The 24,387-nt window shown below is 40.9% G+C and overlaps 1 protein-coding gene across 2 annotated transcripts in view; it reads right to left on the bottom strand.

Moving 5' to 3' along the window:
- Positions 1-24,387, bottom strand: part of MACROD2 (mono-ADP ribosylhydrolase 2) — an 892,536-nt gene that overhangs the window by 84,313 nt on the left and 783,836 nt on the right. For both annotated transcript variants that reach the window (XM_037406063.1, XM_037406064.1), the window contains exon 9: positions 5,925-6,006. In XM_037406063.1, coding sequence (XP_037261960.1) covers positions 5,925-6,006 — 82 coding nt within the window. The remainder of the gene's footprint in view (positions 1-5,924; positions 6,007-24,387) is intronic.

Here is a 24,387-nt window from a genome sequence, read left to right as displayed (position 1 = left end):
AGTGACTGCAGCTCCATCAGAACTATGGCATCAGGGAAGCGAGACTCGTTTCGCTTCTTCCAGCAAACAGGCCTGGATTGCAGGTGGTCCTGCTCACAACCAGGCCAGAGGCCAAAGACTGCGACACCACGTCCCACCCTGCTAACGCTGTGGCTGGTCACTCCGGCTCCATCCCAGCTTCTGCCCAGACACAGATGTGTTCATGTACCAGCTGTCTGGACACAAATTCAGGCTCTGCGTCACCAGTAAGGACCCAGCCCATCTACAGTGCCTCGAAGGCTTTGTGAGAGAAAGCAGTGAAGAAAGGGACATGGTCTGACTGCCTCTAGTTTAAACCTGTGAAAACACAGGCAGTTGTCAGCTGTGAACATGACAACCTGAAAAATCTGAGACAGAAAAAGTAGCTGCAACCCAAACCTTCAGGATGGCCCTCATTGGCCTGGAGGAGGAAGCCAAAGGGATTTCAAACTCCCCCAAATCTTACTTCCTAACATCAGTTTCCAGGGGGGCTTTAAGCCCCAGTGGCCTTTGCATGCCTGCCTGAACCAGTCAGGAAAACCAAAGCCTCACGACTTACAAGGCAAATCACTACCCGGGTGAAATCTCGGATAAAGGATGCCGGGTACTTCCAGTAAACCACTTGGCACCTATCCACATAGTAAAATAAAACCCATGAAAAATATTTTGTGGAATACATTCAGGTGATGAATTAAGGAAACGAATCGGCTCATGAACACTGCAAATGCAAATAGATAGGCTAAATTTATCAAACAAATTACCCACTTGATACAGGATTACTTACTAAGGGCTAACTTATGATTCTTTTGCTCACACCGAGGATCACTTCAGCCCCAGTGAAGTCTGCCATATTACGTGGAGAGTGCGATGCTTCTCAATACCAGTACAGAAATTACAATCTCTGCTTAAGAGTTCACTCACGTATTAGTGCAGGGATCTGTCTTTTTAATACAAAGCTTTTCATTCAGCCATGTAGACAGTTTCAAATTTGATTCCAAGCCTGGTAGATCTCTTAACAATGAATTTCCTCTGCAATTGTAATATATTTGCACATTTATGCACAACTAGGATGCTATGCGTCCTCCTGAAGTAACAGAAGGATTAACATAGGACAGTAGCTCTTATCCATATGCTTTGGGTGGCGGGGACAGGGACACAGTGTTTTCGTCAACCAGTAAAAAAGCAGAAAATGCATTAGATGTCATAACCTGGAATAGAAGGAAGAGAAAGTTTTTTTCAAGACGAAGCAATTTCTCTCTCTTTTTCCTAACGCCAACTGATATGGCTCAGAAAAAATGAATAAGCTCTTGGGCTCAGCATCCTTTCATTAGCTCTGAAAGGACACAGAGTCTAAAAGCTTGCATCTTCCATCTATCAACCGGTCTAATAGAAGTGCAAACCTGTCCTCTCTCTAACAATTTTAGCAATGCTTTAGTGAAGTAATTTTGTTACTCTACTTAAAGTAGTAAGAATGTAATATAACCTTGAACGGTGCAGCTTCACAGTACGTACCCTTTATAGCATTATTTTTGTCTAAAGAACATTTTCAGAAAAATATATTCCCCTCTCCAATCCACTGACAAGTGGCAGATTTAGAAATACTTTAAGCATTACAATTTTAGATAAACCTTTCATAATATACAAGCCACCATGAAAAATAAGCATTTGCTAAAGGTCCTTACAAGATTATCTATCTGATATATTAAGTGGCTAGGTATACACAGTATACAGGAGAAGAAAAAAAAAGAAAGGTATTTTTGCCTCCAGCTAGCAACTATTTACAAATATGCTTAATTTTGGTCCTATGAATAGCATCCTAGAAGTACTTATCACTGCAAGGTAAATGTTGGTAAAACTGGCTTTTCGATGTGGACTGTTTTATTACCATTTCCTGGTCAGTCTTATAAATATATATATTTAGCAATAAAAGTGATGCTTAATATCTAGACTCCATTAGAATTCTGTTAGAAGAAACAATGCATTCCAAGAGAAAAAATGGTACAAGTATCAGTTCCTTTACCGGAAAACTCCCTCATAATACTAGTAGCAATGAATCCAGCGATGGAAGAACAACACATCTGAGACAGAACTGCAGGCAAGGATATTTTATTTGCCTGCAAGATATGTAGCAAGACATTCTCTCAGATTAAGCAGTGAGAATTTCCCAACGCAGCTGAAGGGCAAATCACTGGGCTACCTCATTCCACTAGGAGATAGGACTCAATTGGTAAAAAGAAAAAAAAACACATCAGTTTGTTACTATGTTAAAACAATGATCCATCTTAAGCACAGAAGGTTGGTTGGTCTACTGAAATAGTCTTCCACCCTCTTTTTCTACCAGGAAATACAAAACCTTCTCATCAAAACTCCAGCAGTTCAACAGAAAATTCTGTGTGGACCAGGGCCCTTTACTTTCTAAACCAGTGCTTTTCTGGACAGCCACTAACATGAAATCCTAAGTCTGAGTTAAAAATGAAGTGACGCTCCCCCTCAGAGCATGCTGGCTTGGGCTTGGGTTCTGCACAGGCGACCAATTACCAAGATTAAATCAGCAATACCGTGACAACAGGTCTCTTACTGAACAGCTCTGCTACACTCCTAAGATACGAAATTACTTAGAAGTCCGCCTCTTCCCCCTATATGTTTAAAGTTTGCAAATGACAAGGCTCTTGGCAGTTGTCTTAATATCAGTACTATTACTCGACTAATTTCTTTGGCATTCCACTTGCAAAATAGGCCTAATGATATGTTCAAGTAATGGAACAATTTCCCTGTATCTATATTCCACTTACTCTAATGCACTGAGGTGTAACTCTAGCTTCATTTCATTATCACTTGACTAGCTCAAGCACTCGGATGTCTTTTTGGATTTATTAATGCACCAGGTTTAAAGTAATAACTATTTATGTATATAACTCCATGAATATATTCTTCTTTCTAAGCGTTTTTGCCCACATCTATTAAAGTAGATATATTTCATAATGTTTCTGAATGTGAGACAGACTTTAAAAATGTCTTGATGTTCTTTCGCAAAGCTTAAAGCAGTATCTCAGTGTTATTTCTCCTGTGAGTGTTCGGATAGTGTCCTATCAATATAAATTTAGGGTAAGTCTATCCTTGAAGACTTTCATTTCGGCACATTAATAGATTCTCTTAAAACCAAAACAAACTCACCAGTTTTGGCAATTCCTTCCACAGTCTAAATGTTGGGCATTTATTGCCAAAGGTAGAGACAGTTGCTAATTCCTTGACACAGAGACACATTGACTAGGTCCTCTGTGCAAGAAACCAGTGCTGCAGAGAGATGGAATATCTCTGCAGTTGGAGAGCCTGCTGATAACTTGTCAAAGTCTACTGCAGTAAATGCAGATGGCAATTCACAGGAGACCAGAAAAAAGGTAAAACCAGCAGACATGATGGTCATCTGGTGATCACCATCCAGACCATCAGCTGATGTTCTCACCAAAAGGCTATAGGCAATTTAGGATGGGGCTGACTTCAACTGACACCTGTTGAAGTGCTGGTACCCTGCAGAAAAGTGTCGATTCAAGATGGCAAAGAAAGCCTGAGACTGTATATTAATTGTTAGGGCACTCCTCCAGCAGAGAGACCCAATACTGATCATTTCTCCAGGGACACTAATGGAGAGTCATTTGGGTAGCATGTATCTTTCCTGGTTTTCCCTGTTTCCTCGCAAGTTGACGATCTGACTCTTATAAGGACATACCAAATGTCCGTGGTGATAGAAGACATTAAAATCAGATCTCCCAAATCACTCGCTACTGACCTAACCACGGGCAAACCTTCACTGAAGTCAGGGATAAAATTTTAGATGTTAAACTTGTTCCTTTTAAAGCTCCAGCTCACCAGCTAGTAGGTGCTCAGGTCTTTCTGAAAACTAGCATTATTAAGGCGTATCAAAACTGATATTCAGAATCATTATTTATGAGAAACTGCAGTGGGGAGCCTATGAAAATGGGTCCTAAGATCTCTTAGTAATCTATACCAAATTGTGGCTGCTGAGAACTAAAACATTTTCTCTGGACAGCTGTCTGCGTAAGTACAGGATGAACCTTTTGCATAGTCACATACCAGCAAAACACTGGATTTGCTGTGCCTTAGAGGGTCCCCACCACAGCCACCTCTCTGTGGTCACGTATGAAATTCCCAGTTTTAGTCTGAGAAAACAAAAAACCTGTAAAAACTTTCCACACATCAGAATAAACACACTTTTAAAACTGTGGTACAACATAACGTGGTGTAATGCAATGATAAGTCTTTATATAACATGACACCCAACCATACAGGCTCTCTGTAGACAGAGTTTTGTTAAACAAACTCCCGTTTTGAACACCCCACCCCCCACCCTCAAGGAAACAAATATCCCACCTTCCTCTCTTTTCCCCTTCGGGCTTGCCGTGCTTCAGCTCTGAAGCATCTTCTTGCCTCTCAGGCTTTCAAACCCAAGTGGGGTTTGCATTTATAACAATACCAGGCTGAAATCCAATTACTTCCATTTCAAATTTCAATTTCAAATTCAATAGAAAAATTTCAAAGACCTTAACGATGAAGGTGAGTCTTACTACTCTAATCTGTTGACAAATTGACACTGTAGTGTAGTCCCCCTTAATCTGAAGGGCAGGGACAAAGCCAGCGACAGTAGGCAGGGTACTGCCACTTTATTCTCAGTGTTGGGGTACACTGCCAAAAAAAAATTAAAAAAATCACATAATGAATGGTTTAGACATGCAGTCTTTGCAGTGCATGTTCTATGTGCTCCAGACAAAAATATTATTAAGCAGTTAGACACCACTCTATGCTACCTGAATAATTCAATAGGTCTTTAAGTTTCAGCTGCCAATCACTGCAAACTGGAGATTACAAAGCCGTCTACAAAAAGCTTTGTTCTAGTGAGATGAGACAGAAACATCACACTTTCCATACTACCAGCCAAAGCAAAAGGAAAAAAACACTTTGGCTACTGTGACAACACGGTCCTGTAGAATTAGCAGATACTCACAACACACCAAAGCTCTGCTTCCTATTACTCAAAGGCCCTTTCCACCAGACAGACAGCGTGGGGAGTATTTAAGTGACTGCCACTTCTGAAGTGGGTGATAAAACAAAATACTAAAATCTGGATCTTGTCACATATAGTAGGACTGATGCCATAGAAAACAAAATAAAACGGGAGAAGGTTAGGGTTGATAAAAATACTGAACACAGATTTCTAATGATGTATGATAAAAATAAATTACAGGCATATGGGGGAGGGGGATTAACAAATTTACTATCCACCAGGTTTTCTTAAATTCTAGAAAGTAACCTCCTGTGTGAAATGTGAGATGAATGGCTAACATTTCCCAAGTGCTCCGGCGAGAGCCATCTTTCTCCCATTCATTCTTGCAGAGGGACAGCTCAGGTTTAAAGTTCTTGTTCAGACACAGTTGGGCTCTAACCCCTGAGGTATCTTTTCAGACCCAGAGAAACCCTACCAGCATCATTATTGAAAGAGCAAAGCATGTACAAAGTGCATGGAAAAGCAATATACACTAGAAGCTATATACATTAGTACAAATCATTTTCTTCTGAGTCAAGAGAGCCAACGCCATGCACCGGGTTTCAGGAGGAGATACAGATACAGCAGAGAATGAAGAAACTACTGTACCGAGCATACAAAAGCAGGCCTTGATTTTCCAAAAGCAGTATCACAAATAGTTTTGCCAGTTCACACATTTTAAATGTATGCATTTTTCCAGGATCAGAGCCTGTATGTGCAGCTGATCTTTAAAGAAAGTTCACATTTTAATGTTTAGCTTCAGCAGGGAAAGAAGAAAGGACACCAACTGTTGTCTTTTTGCTGCATCATTTTTAAAAATCAGATGGCACTTGATTACTATACCTACCTAGAGGGAAAAACTCGCCCATTTTCTTCTTGAATATTTTGTAGTCAACCTCCAAAAAGACGCAGAAGATGATACGATCCACCTGTAAGAAACAAAATTATCCACAGTGAAATGATCCCAATCATAAACATTGGAAATAATAGTTAATAAAACCAAAGAAACTTCTAAGCCAACACACTTTTATGCTCCAGGCAAGCAAGAAAACATCACCAGGATGCATGTTTTGACTTTATTGTGCATCTGTGTTGTAATTTTAAAAATAACATTTGCAATCACAGCTCACAACTGTATTCTTTGTTAACTGCCTCCTGTTTATGCAAACCACTCTTGAGCACAGTATAAATGACTTTTGGCATTCTAGATGAGTACTGGGATGCAATGTTTGATGAAAGAGTCACATGGGGAGCTTCTAATAAGCATATAAAAGAGTAAATGGGTAAGCAAAGAGCTCTTTTTCCACTCCTTGTCCGACAAACCTATTTGCAAAACCATTTAGTATTTTAAAATGGCTTTAAAAGGTTTCATGTGGTTTTAATTTACATGAAACCACTTATTCTTGCTATAATGCCAGCAGAATGCAGCAAAAACAAAAGCTGATTAGATGACAGGTAGCACATGGGGTAAATAAAACATTTAATATGCCATCTACTTAGCAAGGCTGAGCATATCAATGAAACCACAGCCCATAATGTATGCGCCACCCACCAACGATTTCAAATAAATTGTTTGGGAGATCATTGAATGTGAAAAGCTTTTCTAAACGAGGCCAAAAAAAAAAAGCCAAACAAAATAAGAAACAAACAGAATTCCAAAGCCTTTAAGACTGAAAAACACCCATACTGGACTTCACTCTAGCCTTGCTATTTCTTTGTTTTATCTGCTTGAATAGCCCAGCACAAATTGCCCCTGCAGCCAAACCCCGGCTCCAGGAGGGAGCTGTGGAAGTCAAAAAGACCCTCCCCATGGCTGAGCTGAGGGATCTGCAACCCAGTAATCAAATTTGTCTCTGTAGTGCATGAGAGCTTAACCAGAAAGGGTTGAAGACCAAGCAACAGGAAATTCAGCATCTTGGCTGGCATTATACTGTCCTCGTGTCTCCATGGGCAATCAGCCGATCTGTCGTAGCAGAGCTCCTCAAGAGTGCCTCTGCACATGCTAGAAAAAGCACCAGCCCCCCCCCCGCAGGGAAACTGGCGGAAGGAATGCTCTCAAAAAAAAATGCCTTCTTTCCCTTATTTTCAGTAGAAAATGCTGTCCTTTTGCTACAGCTGCTCTTCGAAGCAAAGTACAAGTCTAGGCTTCAAAGATACCATTATGCTGAGCAGCTCAGCTCAGGACATCATTTTAGAGCTCATTTTGAAGCAGCCTGGTAGAATACAGAAAGGAATGGGAGCAGGCAATAATCGGTTACGCTGGAAAATGCTAGGAGCTGCTAACAAGGACATCTCTGAATCAAAGCTGACTACAAAACCTGAAAAAGCAAAATAGGTAGGAAATACTAGACTGAAGGTAGAGGTTATGTGGGCGTTAAGGAAGAAAGAGGCTTGTAAGCAGGAGAGAAACCAGCAGGGCAGAACTTGGGTGGACGCTGCCTCCCATGGAAGCATATTGGCAGATTTATATAAGCAAGAGAACTGCCTGTTGCTGTCTGCTCATATGACGTTCACAGAAACAAGCTGTTCTGTGCATCCCTCGTAAACAAACCAGGCTAAACCTTAAAAATATGCTGGACTGTGTCATCAGCTACTCTTCACAAAGAATACAATAACCCAATTACTGGTGAAATGCTCAAGACAAAAAGCCATACTCATCCGTGTACTCACAAATTTGTAACATAAAGCACTGGTGGCAAGAGGTGCCACGTTTTACCTACATGAGAATTCCCACCTAAGTAAAGTTGTGTGTTTTCAGGAAGGAAGCTTTAGACAGTGAATGTTTAAATTATACTTAGTGTGAAAATGGGTTTAAGATAGGTGAGGCTAGATTGTCATCTTCTATCTCTGCCTCCTGAGGAGAGCAGATATTCAAGTATTACAGTGATAAGCCCAACACGTGAATCAGGACAGACAAAAGAGCAAGGATGGAAATTTATAAACCAAAGGAGGAATGATATTCCTCCGCAGAGAAGCTCTGAGTTGTCTTAGTCTCTCTATAGTCTCATATTCTCTGCTGTAAATACTACAGACTTTCTCTTCACTTTACATAGTTCAACTTCTTGAGGTGTTCCCTTTACTTTTATTTATTCTGTACAGTTGAAAATGATAAAACTTCCGCAATCCTGAGAATTTCTCCTACTTCTAATATAATTCCGTAATTTAAAGATAGGGAATCTCTCTAGTAACGGCAGACTATTTCAAAATTTCTAGCCTCCTGACTGTATACATCCTATATATAAACCTGTTCAATTTCTTCTTCGTGTGAGAAAAAGTGCTCTATTTTTAAGTATGCATAAGATATTGTGATGACAGCTGAAATCCTGTGTTTATCTGATTGAATGGCATGTGTTGGCAGATAGTAAATCTGAAATTAAACCATATTCTATCATCCTGCCAGTCACTGACTATTTTATCTAACATCCCCAGCTAAAATAACTTGAAATTAGGTACAGAAAGTAACCCTTGTCCTCACTGTTCCCATTCCAGCTACAATAAGGAAAGGTTTAATCCAAGTGACTACAGACCTGCCTTGCCTGCTGGCTCACAAAAGCTCAGCAGGCCTTTTGGGATGCACACTTATGAAAGCTGCTCCTTATTCAAAGAGGAAATCTCTCGTCTCATGTGGCTAGGAAATGCCAACTCGATTAGTCTTTTTATGCTGCCCCTTTACAGAGGGCAGGGACTGACCCCCAGGGACTGCCCAGAGCACGCCCAGGCAGCCCCCAGCACCTTTTGTAGGTGCACAGCTCCTCCACAGCTGACCAAGCACCACTCAACTGCAGAAGAAGTTTAAAGGAGCTGCAAGTTAAAGCTCATCCCTGATTGACAGATCTTTTTTGGAGGCCGGTATTAAAATCAACCAACCCCTGTCAGAACCCGATTAAATTCTGCTCGCTTCACAGCTATGAATAGGTGGATCAAAGAACCCCAAAATTAAGAGCACTGCAACACAGGAAGAAGGGAGTTAAATTGTGTGAGCTGTTCACTTATTAAGCAGCTTCACAGCTCAAGGCTGTGAGTATATATTTTTTTAAAAAAATATGTATTTATTACATTTATCTCTTGGGTCCTGCTCTCCTTGCCAGGCTCCCTTTAATTTTGAGGACACCTTCCCTTTGGTTTTGTTAGCTGCACCTGATAAGGATCAGTAAACTTCTAGGGCTCTTCATGGCTCACAGGGCTCAAGCTGTTTTTCAGTGGAACGGACCCAGAGTCAGTCATTAATGCCAGGATTTTCCAAGGATACGGCCAGATCTCATGAACTGAAAACCCCTCCGCTGGGTATAAAAGCCCTGTTGGTCTTAATGGCAGCAGCACTGATCTTAATACAAAGAAGCTAGCAAAAAAATTCCCTCCTGTTTTATGTTCGATGACGTTTGATTTGTTTATTTGCTTTTTCCGCAGTGAATGTGAGAGCATTTTGCATCTAGTGAGTTTTAAGTTTATCAGTGGGTTAATGCACCCTGGGTTAGCTCACTCATAGACCACTAATGAAGCAGGCAGGTGCTCAGGGACTGCACCATCACCGCAGCATGGGAACGATGAAAAGCTGCCAAGGGTCTCACCAACCACACGGCAGAGCTGGAAGCTGCACCCCTCTGCGGCAGCTGAGCTCCACCGCCATGCAGACACCACCAACTAGAGACAGCTCTGCCCACAGAAGGCAAGCAGAGCAAGATGGGCACACACTGCTTGAAGAGATGACTGCAAGCCTCGCCACATCCAAGGCTACAATAAACCAAGAGTCTGCTGATGCTTTCTGGCAACTTTCTACTCTTTTTTTTTAATGGATTCTTAGAGAAGAAAAGAAGCCCTGCCTTTGCTAGCAAAGCAAAAGCACACACCAAGTTCCCTAAAGGACCCTTCCCTCTACCGCAGCATGCGGGAGGACACTCCCCTGCTTACATGCACATCGGTGTGTGCAGCCACTGACATAGGAGTTTATACTCTACAGCTGTACCTATACATAGTTTAGGATCCAAAATATCTCTGGTTTTATCTCTTCTCTTCTACTGTGGCCTCTGGCAGGTTTTCCTGATTCCTCTGACTTAATTCCCCTATCTGTTTAGGGAACACTTATACTTAGTCATGCACTTACACATCACTACAAAGAGGTATTGCCAGGCACAATCCCCGGGATATGCCAAATGTTGTCATACATATAGCTGTATATATACCCAGGTGCCAAGCTGTATATATCAGCACAGTTTTGAAGCAGAAAAATGATCAAAAGACATTCTAGACTATCTAATCAGAGTTTCCGTGTCATTGCCACCTTGCATCCTAACAAAACAACAGCTCGCAACGAAAATAAACCCAACTGCATTTCAGCACTCCAATGTATTTTATGCATATCCCCGTACCAAGACATTTACCCAGCAGGCAGTGACTGCTTTTTATTATATGTGACAATAAGTTTCATCATAATTTAAATCGTGCCAGAAAATACACAATAGAAAAACAATGTTGACTTGTAAGAAATGTTTCACAATCCCAAATCAAATTAATGGTAGCAAACCACAAAAAGAATGAAGCAGCGTTCTGCTTTTTGTGCGCGTAGCAAATCCCTTTTATGAAATGCCCTTGGCTGATCCCACCAGACCTATTGTAAGGTGATGGTGAACTCCAGAAGCTTGCTGCAACATTTTTAGTTTATCATTCTTTGGACTGAATTCAAAACCCAGTGAAGCCAAACAGAGGCTCTTATTGACTTCAGCGTGGTCGGATCGGCACCTGTACTCCATAGGACCAGAAATAACATTTGCCTTCTTAAGAATTAAAGTTCTGATATTCAAATTTCATTACACAAAATCCTCAGACACTTTCTCAAACATACCCTTAACAGTCACTGTTCAGAGCTGCCTGTACCCATTAAGACCCGTTGACTACAATGTCTGTAAGGAAGAAGCCCCAAACCTTCAATAGTGCTGCAATCCCACATTTTCCCTGTGCTCGCACCACAGCTGCTCGGGCATGCCTGTTGGCTTTTATTCCCTGACAAGACTTCCCTTGTAGGGACCAGTGGGAACAAAGCCACCTAAGTCAGGTTTCCAAGGCAGGCTCTCGTGGAATTAAAATCTGAGTTGTGGGAGGCACAGAATAAGGAGGAAGAGATCTTTAATGCACCACAGCATCAAGTTACAAGAGTCCTAGCTGGTCCCTGCACACTGTGTAAAATTTCTTCTATTTCTGTGGCAAGGGCTCAGTTTGCTGTTCTGAAGTCTACATCTCTCTGACTTATCTTCAGGGAACCCCTTTTCCCATCTCTTTCTTTTCTGGTTTTCTGACAGAGTTCCTCCCTGCCCAGGACCAAGCTGACACATTGAACTGACTGCATGCAGAGGTACACTTCAAAGACACCAACATCTGTTTCTGCCCCCTTAAAGTACTCTAAGTGATGCTCTTGATGCTGACAGTCTCCCCTTCAGCCTACCCTTTGCCCAACCTGATCCTCTGATAATCCTATTGCAACCAACTAACAGATGGAAATACCAGCTTTGTAAAATAACACAGGCATCTGCCATATCCCTGGCAGCAGCTGTGATCCACTTTGCCAGAGGCACTGCCTTTCCTCAACACCAAGCACATCTGGCCAGCTGTCCAGCTAGCAATCTGCCCAACCAGAAAAAAAGAGCAGAGAGAACTGCATCCCACTTGGAAAGGAGCAGCGGTCGAGGCCAGAAGTTTTCACACACGCCTTCCAAAGGGGAATGCTTCAGGCCCTATAAAACCTACTCATTTTGTAGCACCATAAATTAAAATTCACCCTCCTGGTATTATTACTAATTTCACAGAACCCATTAAAGCATAGAGCCTAGCTGACTGTCTGCTCCTTTCAGCATGACATCATGGTCTATAATTGCAGAATTACTCTCCAAAAGAACTTCAGTCAAGTATTTATGGCAAATACAAAGCTTCGGTGCCGCTTCCATCTTCATAACAAGATTTAAGTGGGGCAGAGGTGTCAGACTGGCGATACGGTGAATTTGACAATCAACGAACTGTGTGATGATGTTCGCAAAGCAATTCACGTAGCCTTAAGATCTTTACACCTGGCCTAGCTTCAAATCCACTGCAGACCTGAGCCAAAACACCCCCAACGTTTACTTGAACTCGTAGCCACCCAAATAAGCCCGGCTTCAGGCAAAGAGGCAATCTTCAGATCATCCTTCAGTCAGTGCTGGTGGAGAGAGAAAGATGTACTCTCTCAGGACAAAGCTCTTGGATTTTCATGGGTTTGAGTTTTGAGATTCTTTGAACCCAAAGCAAAAACCTAAATAAAAATCCACATTACTGTAAACCTCCTGCCAGTAATGGCATTAATGGAGCGTTATGATATCACATCAAGAGCAAATACCCGTTGAGGACTAGCTGTGAAGAAGCAACTCTTACTTAAACCATCCTATTACTTTGGCAGTCATTGAAAGTAAAAATAATACAAAACACATGAATTATAAAATTATTTACGCTTATCAGAAGTAGAGTGGAATGTTTTCTATGGTTGTTTTACTGAAGTTAAAAACAGAAACAAAGTTATTATTAGCGCTTTAATATACTACTTCATGACAGAAAGCATACTTTGCTTGGAGTGACAGATAATTAAAAGTCCAAAGGCAATTAAAAAAAAACCCAACAAAACAACAAAAAACCCTCATAAAGTTATTACAAGTTTGGAATATTAATACAAACAACACCCCAAAAGAACGGTACATAAGGCTTTGTAGCAAACCCTGCCTCTAAAACAAATTACAGTAGCAACACACTTACCTACGAAACTCAAGATAAATTTAAAATACAGTCAGAATGTCTCTCCCTGTCTATTGTGCCCATCCCGACAGCTCTGCTCATATTCAACAGATGAAGGCAAATTACTCCCTGTATCACACGGGTACCAGACACACCACTGTAGTTATCACTATGGCACAAGCCTATCTTCACAATACTGAAACACATTAAAAACCATAATACTTTCCAGTGGAGAAGCACTTTTACCCACAGATCTCAAACACAAGTAAGCATTACAGTTTTGTGATAGTTCTGATAGATCTCTGCCTTCAGGTGGAGATTTGATGTGCCCAAGGTCACAGAGAACAACAGTAGCAGAACTAGACCAGGACCCTGGGATTTTTCCTCCTGTTCTTTCTTCAGGCAAAGATGCTACAGACAAAAAAAATTCCCATCAATGGTCACAAGTAGAGTTCACAAGCTTCACTGCACATCTCCAGTTTTCCTCTGGCATATCCTTTCAATGTAGTCATGTATTGTGAGAATCAGTAATGATAACTCCTTTTCCCGAATACATTGGTTGTTTTTTAAAGGTTACATACTCTCTGTGAGGAGATTCACTCTGTGCCTTCAATACCTCTTTAATACAGCATTTTATTCAAGGACAGGTAGAGCTTTCCCTTTTGAACCTGGTGAATCTTCGTGCTGAGCTGTTACTTTTTTTTTTTTGTATGAACAAAGCACCTCCCAAACAAGCACAGTGGCTGTCCTAAAGCAGTAATCTGGATCTAAAATAGGAAATTATAATAACATTTTTGGAAGAATTTACAAATGGCCAGCAACAAAATTGTATGCGTCCCAGTTGCTCGTACATTGCATGATTACATGACAAATAAGACATGATAGTCCTGCAGTGACAATATAAACACAGACAGACTATAAAATAACCAGTAGTTATTAGTCCACATGTGGGGGTTTTTTGCTCAATAACTAAAAGTTTTTCAGTTTCCTAAAGGTGAAAAAACCTGTAAAATCAGCCTAGGATTTAAGGCAATGTCTCAGTATATTTCTTTTGATGGTCACTAAAACTTGTCAGGAAAGGGGCAAGAGAGTAGTTTAAAAATGCATTTGTTTTTACCAAGATATCCATCAATCTGCACAATTCACTTCTATGCCACACAAACACGATGACATAAAGCCCATTAATCTTTTCCAGCTTAATACCTACTGTCCTTTGAAGATACATGTTTGGAATATCTGAAGACGACCTCCATTTTTCACAGTTACCAGTCATAGGGCAGCTGACACAGCCAAGATAATCCTGTATTCAGCGAAACCGAGGGAATGAATGGATTCTGATGAATGTAATTTGCTATCTCAGTGACAAATGGCAAATGTGAAGAGAGGGTATGCATGCAAATATAACTGCGTTAAATAAGGGCTTGTGAAGGATAGTACTCTGAAAATATCTGATAGGCAGTTTTACAACAACCATGCATTTTTTGAGGAGATAAATCATCAGCTTAAAGTTATCATTACACCCTCACTGTGGATGTCCGCTGAATGAGATGGTATTGCAGCATACAATCAAGCAGCATGTTGTAATCCCACAGGCCAAGTTTTTGCACCACATTTTACCTTACAACATATTTTTTTCAGTATCTTTTTAGTAACAGTTTGGACAGAAACACCCCGAAGATCCCAATGATTATGAGCATCCTAAGCCTGTTTGGTTGTCCAACCTAACCTGTAGCAGACTAATTCTTAGAAGACATTCCATGTTCTACTAACACCAAAAGCTCTTTGCTGGATCCCCTGAGGCTGAGGTGTCACTTTGGAAAATTCTTGATGTTCTTACCAGTTCTGTTGTCGTACCACATAATATCTAAGAATACAGTTTCCACCCCTTCCCAGGGCCAGCAGGAGAATCAGCACTACTTGCTCAGAGTCCACCACTCAAGAAAAAACAATACGCTTGAAAACAGAAACGTAGTCTCCTCCTTGCTATCAACTTTGTGGCTGCTGCAAGATTCTGAATATAGAACAGCCCTAGGTTTTAAAACCACACGGACAGACCAAGTGATGGTGCCTCCTACCCTTCAGACAGGTAGGTATGAGTAAATTAGGTACGGATGCCAGAGCCAGCACCAGGAGAAGGCAGAGTGGCCATAGGCTAGGAAGCAGCAGAAGGATCAATGGGAGATTCATGTCCTGGAAAGCAAAGCTCCCTACTGCTGTGCTGCGGAGGTAGGGAATAGCAGTGACTTCCAGGCATTATGAGAAGTCACCAGGTCCCTGAGCAGTGGGAACGTGTCTGTCAGTCCCCAACAGCTCTGCCTCCCGTGTTCTTCCCTGCATCAGGGGTGGGAGTGCTCTCCTGCCGCAGGAATAGGAGTGCACTGGCGTCTCATGGCTGGGCCAGAATCAAACATTTCTGGCTGTGCTGCTGAGAGGCCCTGAGCAGGCTCCTGAGGATGCACAATAAATGTTTGTGCTGCAGAAAAAAAAGCAGGAGAAACAGCTCCCAGAAGCAGCAGATGATGGCTTAAATAACTTTTTAAGTGTGCTGTTACAGGCAGGGTAAATTTGCAGTCATGATAAACTCAACAATAATTTTCTCACTGAGGTAGAGCAATGGTTTTACCTCACTTGGGGCGTTGGGATACTTTACAACTGTTGACTGCTGTCACCTGGGTTTTTCATGTTATTTTCTAATTTATTGCCAAAGTAAAAAATTCTGGCTTGATCTTACGAAGTTGGTTTAAAATTCAACTTATTCAAGTATTTCCATCAAAAGAGACCAGAAGACCCTCACATACAAAATTATACATACACCTAGGACCTGGAAGGTTTCACCATTGAAAGCTGTGCAAAATAAATGATTTGCTGGAGAAATCCCTCAAACCTAATGCAATTGAGAGCAGTCCCTGAAGGAAGCTCGCATGGGGTATTTCCCTTCTTTAATCATTCTCACCTTCATTCTACATTAACACCCATGTTAGTTACTCTTTATTCAAAAGCCGTTGACTTTAAAGGGGTTTTGGATCAGTGCAGCTAAGCATTTCCCACTCTGGTGGGAAGACAACAGCAGCACAGGGTTTGTCTGATCACAGCTAGATTTCCAGAAATTCAACAAGTGTCATAAAATCTGCACTTTTATGGATGAACAGTGCTCACTTCACCTATACTAGCAGCACTACCACTGCAGTTGTCTGCAGCGTATTGCAAGTTCTCCTCTCCAGGACCACCATATATTCTATAATCTTTATTTGAGGGAGAATATAGGCAGAGACAAGACTGGTGTGGAAAGTCAATAATTACTCCCCACTGAGGGGATTAAAACTCCTGTAGTGGAAGTGAAGGGGTAACATACCTGCTACCTGGGTTATGAACGAACAATATACACAGAGTTTGCAAAATTCTTACTCAAAAAGTTCGTGTAGATAAGAAAGAGACCTTAAAAAAAAATAAAAGGAAAAGAAATTGCTTTCCCAAGAATACAGGCCACATCACGTAACTTGAAACAGCTCTGAAACCACTGCTCTTACTAAAACCTGGACTGATTCTCATTTACGTAAATATTACCTTATCTCTATCCTTGAAGAAAATGTTTTACGATTAAGTTATCTGTCATTTAGAGATCAAATTAAACTCATTAATGCAAGCTATTAAGGACCATTTTTAAAGGACAAAGGCTGATTTTCTCAAATACTGTGTCTCTCTCATTCTAACGCTAGAGATAATCTTTTTGCCACCAGAAAAAGAACCAGGCAGAAAAGGAAGTGATTAAATTTCCAGTAAAGCTACCAAAAAATACTTCCATTCCCAGGATGCTCCACTGTCTCTTCCAAAAAGGAGATCAGAAAAGTCTATTCATCACCTTCCTACACAAAAATTCTTTTTTCTTTTTGTAAAAAATCATTTCTTACAGTCACAATTACACCCTATTCATGCCTGAGACACTTAGGTAGGTACGACAAAGTAATGTATGTTTTTGCTAAATAAGAATGACTGTAAAGTGATGAGTTATTTTCACAAGATTTCACAGTGGTTGATTCCCAGCATCCTGAAAGAAACCAAGTCAGGAGTCGGTATGATCTAAATGCAACCTCTGTGTGTTTCTTGCTACTCAGAAGGGAGATCAGGAGGAACAATGAACAGTGAGACAAGAAAATTTAATGTAAAATACTTATTCCCCTAGAACTCAAGAACTTGAGCTGGCGGCTGTGTCAGCTTGGGGAATGGATGCACTTCAGAGCCTGCTTTTAGGGTATTTGCACCTGTGAGAGTCTGGGACCAGTAAGGAAGATCTATGCCTGAGAGCAGAGGTGATTATAGATTTGGCATGTGAGCTAGGTCTGCAATTCAGCCAAAATGTGAAAGGTCATTAAGCCTTGATAAAATTGACAAATGTCTTCCACAGAGGATATTGCAACTTTAATATAGGTTGTTTAGAAAAAAAATAATAATCCACTGGGATATAAATGTCAACTGTATGCCAACATTTTTCACAAGGATTGGGAAGGGAAAAAAGAGATTCATCTCTAAGGGATCACTTTTAAATTAATTTTAATAGATGGTAATAGGCTGACAGTTCTCTGAAAATAGCCAGCAGATGTTCCAGCTCTTTACCAAGTCCTCATGTCTAACCTTGGGTACATCGATTCCACAAAATCCATCTTCTGCAGCTGGAATGCTAATGATGGCTTTTAGTGGTTTCTACCAGTGTGTTTATTTCTGCCACAGATCACAGCACACAAGCCACAGAGGCGAGTAAGTGCAGATTTACGTTTTATTAGAAAGGACAAGAAAATTCCTTATGTATGGTACATTGCTACCTACAGATAACCTTCACTCTATCTATCTGCTCATCATGAGATAAAAAGGATCTAAATTACTAAGATGTTGCTTAAATACAATTGAGAACATTAGCACAATTTATATGAGCTGCTCAAATGCACCGATGCGTATAAAGTTTCCAAAACCATTTATTGTCAAAATGACAATGCTAAATGCACAAAAATGTAACTTACTTTATGCCATTAATTAACTAATGTGTGCACAGCACTTTGAAAATGTAAAAGCACTTTGAACACTGAGAGCTAAGCGGTATTATTTTTACTTGTGTGGACTCACTGTATGAATCATACATAATAACCACCTCTTGTGGAAAGTATTTTTGGTCCACAGCCAAAACTTAAGATTTGGCACTTCTGTTCAGTAAAGCATCTATAAATGGTCCTGTTAGGGTTTCAGCTGGAAATTTTCTGCAACATATTAATTACTAAGTTCTTCACAATATATACCAGGTATAAGGTGCATTCACAGCTTTGTCATTAATGCTGTACAGCGAGACAACAAACATTTTGTTGTAAACTCATTTGCCCAAAACATTTGAGAATAGTTCCCCACTAGTGCTAGCTGTGATGTAACTCCTCTTTGATCTATACAAGATGCAACAGGCTTAACGGATATAACACAGGATTGGGATTCCCTGTCACCTTTGTGAGAGCTGTAGCTCTCAAATTATTCTGTGATCTCCTGGTGAAAAGAATTATGTGAGAACTAGACAGTATCACTATTTTTGATCCCCATGCTGTGATTTCTTCCCTTCTGATTGCCCTCTGTCTGGATTTTTTCCCCCATCTTACCCTTTGTGACGAAAGAAATGCCATGACCATGAGTTTTCCTTCCCAAGTGAGTGCACAGAGAGCTTTCACAAGGTCACGTTATATACCTACAAGCACATCTGTTGCATCACCCTGGAAAAAAAATACACTTGGCTATCCTATCTTTGCGTAAAATTGCTTCTCTGTGATCATGTTCATGGGGGAAATCTAAATCTAAAATAACCAGAAACCAACAAAACTTCACCGTTCTCCTGTTGTGATTAGTTAACAAGAACAGTGATGACTTACAGCTGGCCTGAGTACCACCTGCAGTCAGGCTGGCCCCATGTTTCCAGAGGTTTTGGCTTCCTGGCTGACCTGATGGTGATATGCTCCATCGTTGTTATAACTCTCGAATCAGGAGATATTTTATGCATGCCTTGTATTTGTTTAAACACATGTCTATCCATAATATAAATTAGTCTGTGTGGGATTAACCTACCCAAGAATTTATCTTCTACAAATCTGCCTAGATGTTCAGATTTAAAGAGTTTTAAAGAACCTTGTCTGTAATACACCACACCCACCTCCTACTAACAACTACCCTAATATACCCTTGATAGCAGATAAGTATATTCATTCAGCATCATTTTTTATTTCTGAACTAATGGAAGAAAAAAATACAGGAGTGGGAAATACCTGATGTGGTTAACACCAATCTATAAAGCCTGGACCTATTTTCTCCTCTTGAAACAGAGAAACTAATTCAGAGATTTTTAATAAGAAAGAAAAGAAAGAAAGGACATTTGAGCTGACTTGGAACAGATGAAATATTTTACAGTGTTTACAGTGTAGGTTTACAAACCATTCCCGGGGCAGGTACACTGCATATCTTATCCATCAGGTAAACACAGCGGGGACCGTATAGTGGCTCCCAGGCGCAGCCTCGCAGGACTAGCACTCATTTCGGTGCAGCTGTGAAGCACCAAGCTGGGCTCCAGAGGGTCCCCCCGCTTAAAAGCGAGGGGTGCACTGAGCCTGTTGAGAAGGGGGCTTAACTGCTGGAAACATTGCTCAGCACCTGCTCTTATTCTGCCTGGCTCCCTGGTCAGCTCTCAGTCTTTCCTGCTCACAAAGCAACATCTTTATCTCATTTTAGCTAGGTAGAAAAAAGGAAATACATGGGGAGGGCAGAGGACAGTCAGCTGCTGTGAATGGAGTGGCCGGCCCTGGTGTAAATCAGTGTAGCTGCTGGGGGACTACAGCTATTTACAACAACAAAGTCCCTCATCTGGTACCTTGCTTTGATGCAGTTGCTCTCCAGGTTCAGTAATTCTTGGTGTTAAAAATCTGTATGGTACAGTCAGGATTCCAGATATATACGTTATTCAACAATAATAAACTACAGACTTACATAATACTCTCCACTGCCATTTAATCTGCTGTAGGTGGGGCGGGAACTAATGAAACAATATAGCACATCTCATGCAAATGTTGCAAATAAACCATTTCAACTCAAACCACAAACTTCCGTAACAGACATGAGTCTACTAGGCATCTCTTTTCAATAACTCCTACCGATTCCCAGTTCTCTGCAACATTGTGTGCCAAGAGGATGCAGAGTCCTCACTCTCGTAGTTGGGGTAATTTGCGGTGCTTTTCACCACTACACAACCAGGACCTCACCGTAATGGCTACAGAGATGAGGGGCTCCATTCAGATTCATTACTCTGGCGTCGCCTGCAAGTACTCATGGGGCGTATCTGCAAGGCTGATCTCAGGGATGACTCCAACCAATTTAGCTTCTGACTCTAACGTTCAAAAGCCCTGTGTTAAAATCCACACGGCATGTCCCTGTATTTGCATTGTTCATGATTATCAAAACCAAATTATTTCTTGGTGTGGATGATGGGACACCCACCCAAAACTCCACATTCTTGTATCTGGTAAGTGACCAACAAATTTTGCTTCTGTAAGTCTAATGTGCTGAGCAATAACTCAAACACATCTAAATCTCTGAAAAGCCAAATCAATTTTCTCACATATTTTCTGTTGTAAAAATATCTGCTCCAGGGCTGTGAATTTTATGCCAAGTTTCAAAGCACAATGAGTGTATACAGTTAAATTACAACCCTCTAAAATGTGGATTTATAATACCTATAATGGAAGTCCTGTAACATTTCAAATGTAACATTCCTACAAATGCCAGTTTCAAGGGATGCTATATGGTGGTTTGAACTGCCTCGTGATCCATGGCAAGATAATGCTTTCTTAGGGAAGGAAGACTTCCATTATTTCCCGATTATTCTACAGAATGAAGATGGCATCTTCCTCCTTAGAAGGCAACTCTGCCTACCAATAAGGATTCTGTGGGAGTGATAGATGACCGAGCTTCTGTGGGACTAAAACAGCTTTTGGTTCATACATGCCTCAATCTGTCTGTGGAACTGAAAACATACTGTTGCTGTAAACACTGTATTTACATCCTTAACCATACAAAATCATGACAACAGCTTAAAAATCACAATCACAAACTAATAATTTTGTGATAATATCAGCATTTCACAAACTAATAATTGTGAGTATCTCTTCCTCCTTATCACTTCTGAGCTTTTAGGCACTCATGTCATGTTTTCACCTGTATCTTCCAACTACATAGACTAAAACATACTAAAAGCACACAAACAGAATAGCTTAAAAAAAAAAAAAATATCTCCCTTGTATGCCTTCAAAGCTCTGACTTTGAGAAAAACACCAAGTGTCACAAGAGTGGGCAACAATGTAGGCTACGCTAGTTCTTCAGAACTACAGGAACATGAGAAAATCACCGAAGCAGAGGCATACGACCTAGTTGAAACTCCACGATACGATTTGCAAGGATGCTCTGGCTCTGACCTGTTCATACTGAACTCAGTCAGGCACCTGTGATTATGAGGGGACTTGGGTCAGGCTTTCTGTGATGGCCCTTGCACGCACCTGCCTCTGTGGAAGAGAACAATGGGTCACATCACTCCTGCCATTACTGCACATACAGTACAGAAGCGTCTCCGCATGGATATTTTCTCTTTACTGGGCTGAAAAGGGAGGTGGCATTTTTTTTGGTAGACTGGGTTGTTTTCTCCTGAAACATCCAAGAACGGGCTCTGAGGATTTGAAGCAGGAGCAGAAAGAACAGCTCTGGGAATGAGCTGCTTTTCTGCTGCAGTTTTTCTTACCGCATGCCCAAGGACATACTGCCACTTGGATCTGTATTTCTAGGCTTCGTTTCCCTGCAGAGCTCTTCCACTAGAGCCTGTAACGTGGCACTGGGGAATAACACCAATGATATGGGGGACCTGCTGTAGCAATGCTGCCAGGCACAGTGAGCGATGTAGCAGCAGTTGGCTGTGGCTCACACACACAAAAAGCTAGCACTGTCCTAACCCCTCCTGTGCTAAGAAGAAAGTGGTAAGAAAAGTCAAAAGTAGTCTTCAGATAATCCTTCCTTTGTCCTTGGAAGCCTTTGGTGGGACTTTCTGTATGAGGTTTCAACCTGACCCATCAAGTTTACCTGAGAAGTTAATGACTTCAATAATATTGCCTGCTGCAAACTCCTGTGAGTGCGTGTTGCTTGATTTGAGAGTGTGATTCGAGGTGGTGAGCGGGGAAATGCTGCAGACAGGAACCCTTTGGTGAGTATCAATACAACTCAAGAAAACGCTCACTTTTCAGTAAACAGTATAGCCATGGACAGGTTTTAAAGCCTGTTACTAAACATGTTCTGGCAACATGAAGTAGCTATTAAAAAATATTTTCAATCAGAAGAACTGAAACATGCTCTCTATTGAAATAAGTATACAAATCACTGTTTTTAGGAGGCTTTATGGGTTTTTTTTTAGCCTGCCATAACATTCAGAACCATCTACTTCCCTTTTATTCATGTTGTGTTTATTTAAAAGGTACAATCTGCCTTAATTCAGAGCAATTTTTATTGCAAAAAAATTTTTATCATTCTTTTATGTGTTATTCTTCTTCTTTCTCTCTCTCTTTTATTTTTTTTTTTTTTTTTTTTTTTTTAGTTCTTCCTGTGAAGCCAGGCTACAGCAGCTCATCAAAAGGAAGCAAGGCGGCCTGAATTTTATCTTACTGTTATTCTGATATAGCTGCAGTGGGCAATCTGATCTCATCAAGAAACAATTGCAGTAAAGATATCTAAGTGGATGTCACAGCTCTGCTGAAAGATAATAAAGTGAAATGAACCAAAAAAACAATCTTTCCAATACAAATCACATAGTTAAGTTGTAGTGATTTGCAAGCAGAATATGAGTGCGGGAGGAGGCAGATATAGTCAGAAATGCCCGACTAACACTTTTAAATTATTTCAACACATTTGGTGAGTGCATAATTAAGGGATTTACAACATTAAAACCTAGAGCTGTTGTGCAGTACTACACTAAATGAGACAATCAGTAACAAGGGAAAGAGTGAATTACACCACCTTCCACTGCAGTTTGAACTACTGTCTCGTAAGATAAACACTATTGATTGCTTTTAAGCCTCCTCTCTATTAGAAAGAGACTTCTAATTTTGGGAAATCAATAATGAAAGATAGCAGAAACCCCAGATTCTCTCCACATAAGCCTGCAAACAGGGAAGGGCAGAACCTCACATTACATTGGAAGATCATCCCTGATTTGCAGGGTGGAGGATTTGCCCCCTGGGCGGCGTTCTTCAGCACTGAATCTGCATCAGCATCCACAAACTATTGTTTTAATTTCCTGACAGAACAAAAACGTCTTGCCACACATGTTTTAACATTTTTTTTTCCTTTTGTTAATGTCAGCTCTGCCTCCAGTGCCTGAAAATTAACTCCTTAAGTAGTTTAACAAATATATTTCCTTTTCCAAAGCAAAGACTTTTGTTAGAGACCAAAGTAGCATCAGCTTTCAAGCTGTGGGGTCCTTTCTACTTCTTTTGTCTGTTCAACAGCAAAGGAATGGGGTGGCGGTATTGCGTTACCAATGCTGATGCGCTGGGAGGCTGTTTGGGTGTCTGCTTTCTGGTGTTTTGGGGGGAAGGCTGTTTTTAAAGGCACCTACTATACAAGCCCAACAGACAACGCCGAATCTCTAAGAACAGATATACACAGAAGACTTCATAAACCACATCTGGGCAGACATTGTGCATTATATACCATGCAAGATGCCCAACGCGCCTTCCAAGAAAAATACCAACACTGACTGAACATAGGCCAAGGATTTTCTCATTACCATGAATAGAGGTTATGCAGGCACACAGCGTTTCCCCCTTCTGTTTTCCATTCAGAGAGGCGACCACTCCTAGGCATGCAATACCTAACACACAGCCGGATTTTCTACAAAGAAATAGCTGTGGTTTTTGCCTGACTTCTGCTGCTAAACTACTGTCTGCTTGGAATTCACATGATTTCCTCTGAAACTGGAGAGGTTTACCATCATATGACACTGCTTTTCTTACAATCTAACAGAGAGCGGGCATCCCAGGCTGGTATTAAAACAGCAATTTCACTGGTGACTCTCTTGTTAAAGCAATTACCTGTGGCCATTATCTAAATGTATCACTTAGTCTTTGATGGGAAATTGTTTAAACAAATAAGAGGGTACAAAAATAGCTTGCAAATACCAGGAGATAATTGCATGGTTAACCCTATAAACGGCAGTGTTATGAGAATATGTGTATGAGTGTTATGAGTGGAGGAATTTGTAATAAAGTAATCACAAACAGATTAATAGCTTGGAAAGCAACAGGGGATTTTCTCTTCCACAGCAATGGGATTTTCAGCAGACCCAAACCAGTTCTCGTCTAAGTAGAAATGTGCTTATCTATATCCGTCTCCCCTGATCGCCTCACTTCTCACCATAAAGGGAAATCAATATGAGGACTTGTTATTCAGAAGAGTCTCAAGAGTCAGGCACTGCAATTGCACCTCTAATCCTGCAGGAATCTATTTCCAAC

The sequence above is a fragment of the Falco rusticolus genome, chromosome 12, assembly GCF_015220075.1.
Source record: "Falco rusticolus isolate bFalRus1 chromosome 12, bFalRus1.pri, whole genome shotgun sequence".
Taxonomy (NCBI): Eukaryota; Metazoa; Chordata; class Aves; order Falconiformes; family Falconidae; genus Falco; species Falco rusticolus.
The sequence above is the reverse complement of the archived record's forward strand: the minus strand, read 5'-3'. Positions and strand labels throughout refer to the sequence as shown.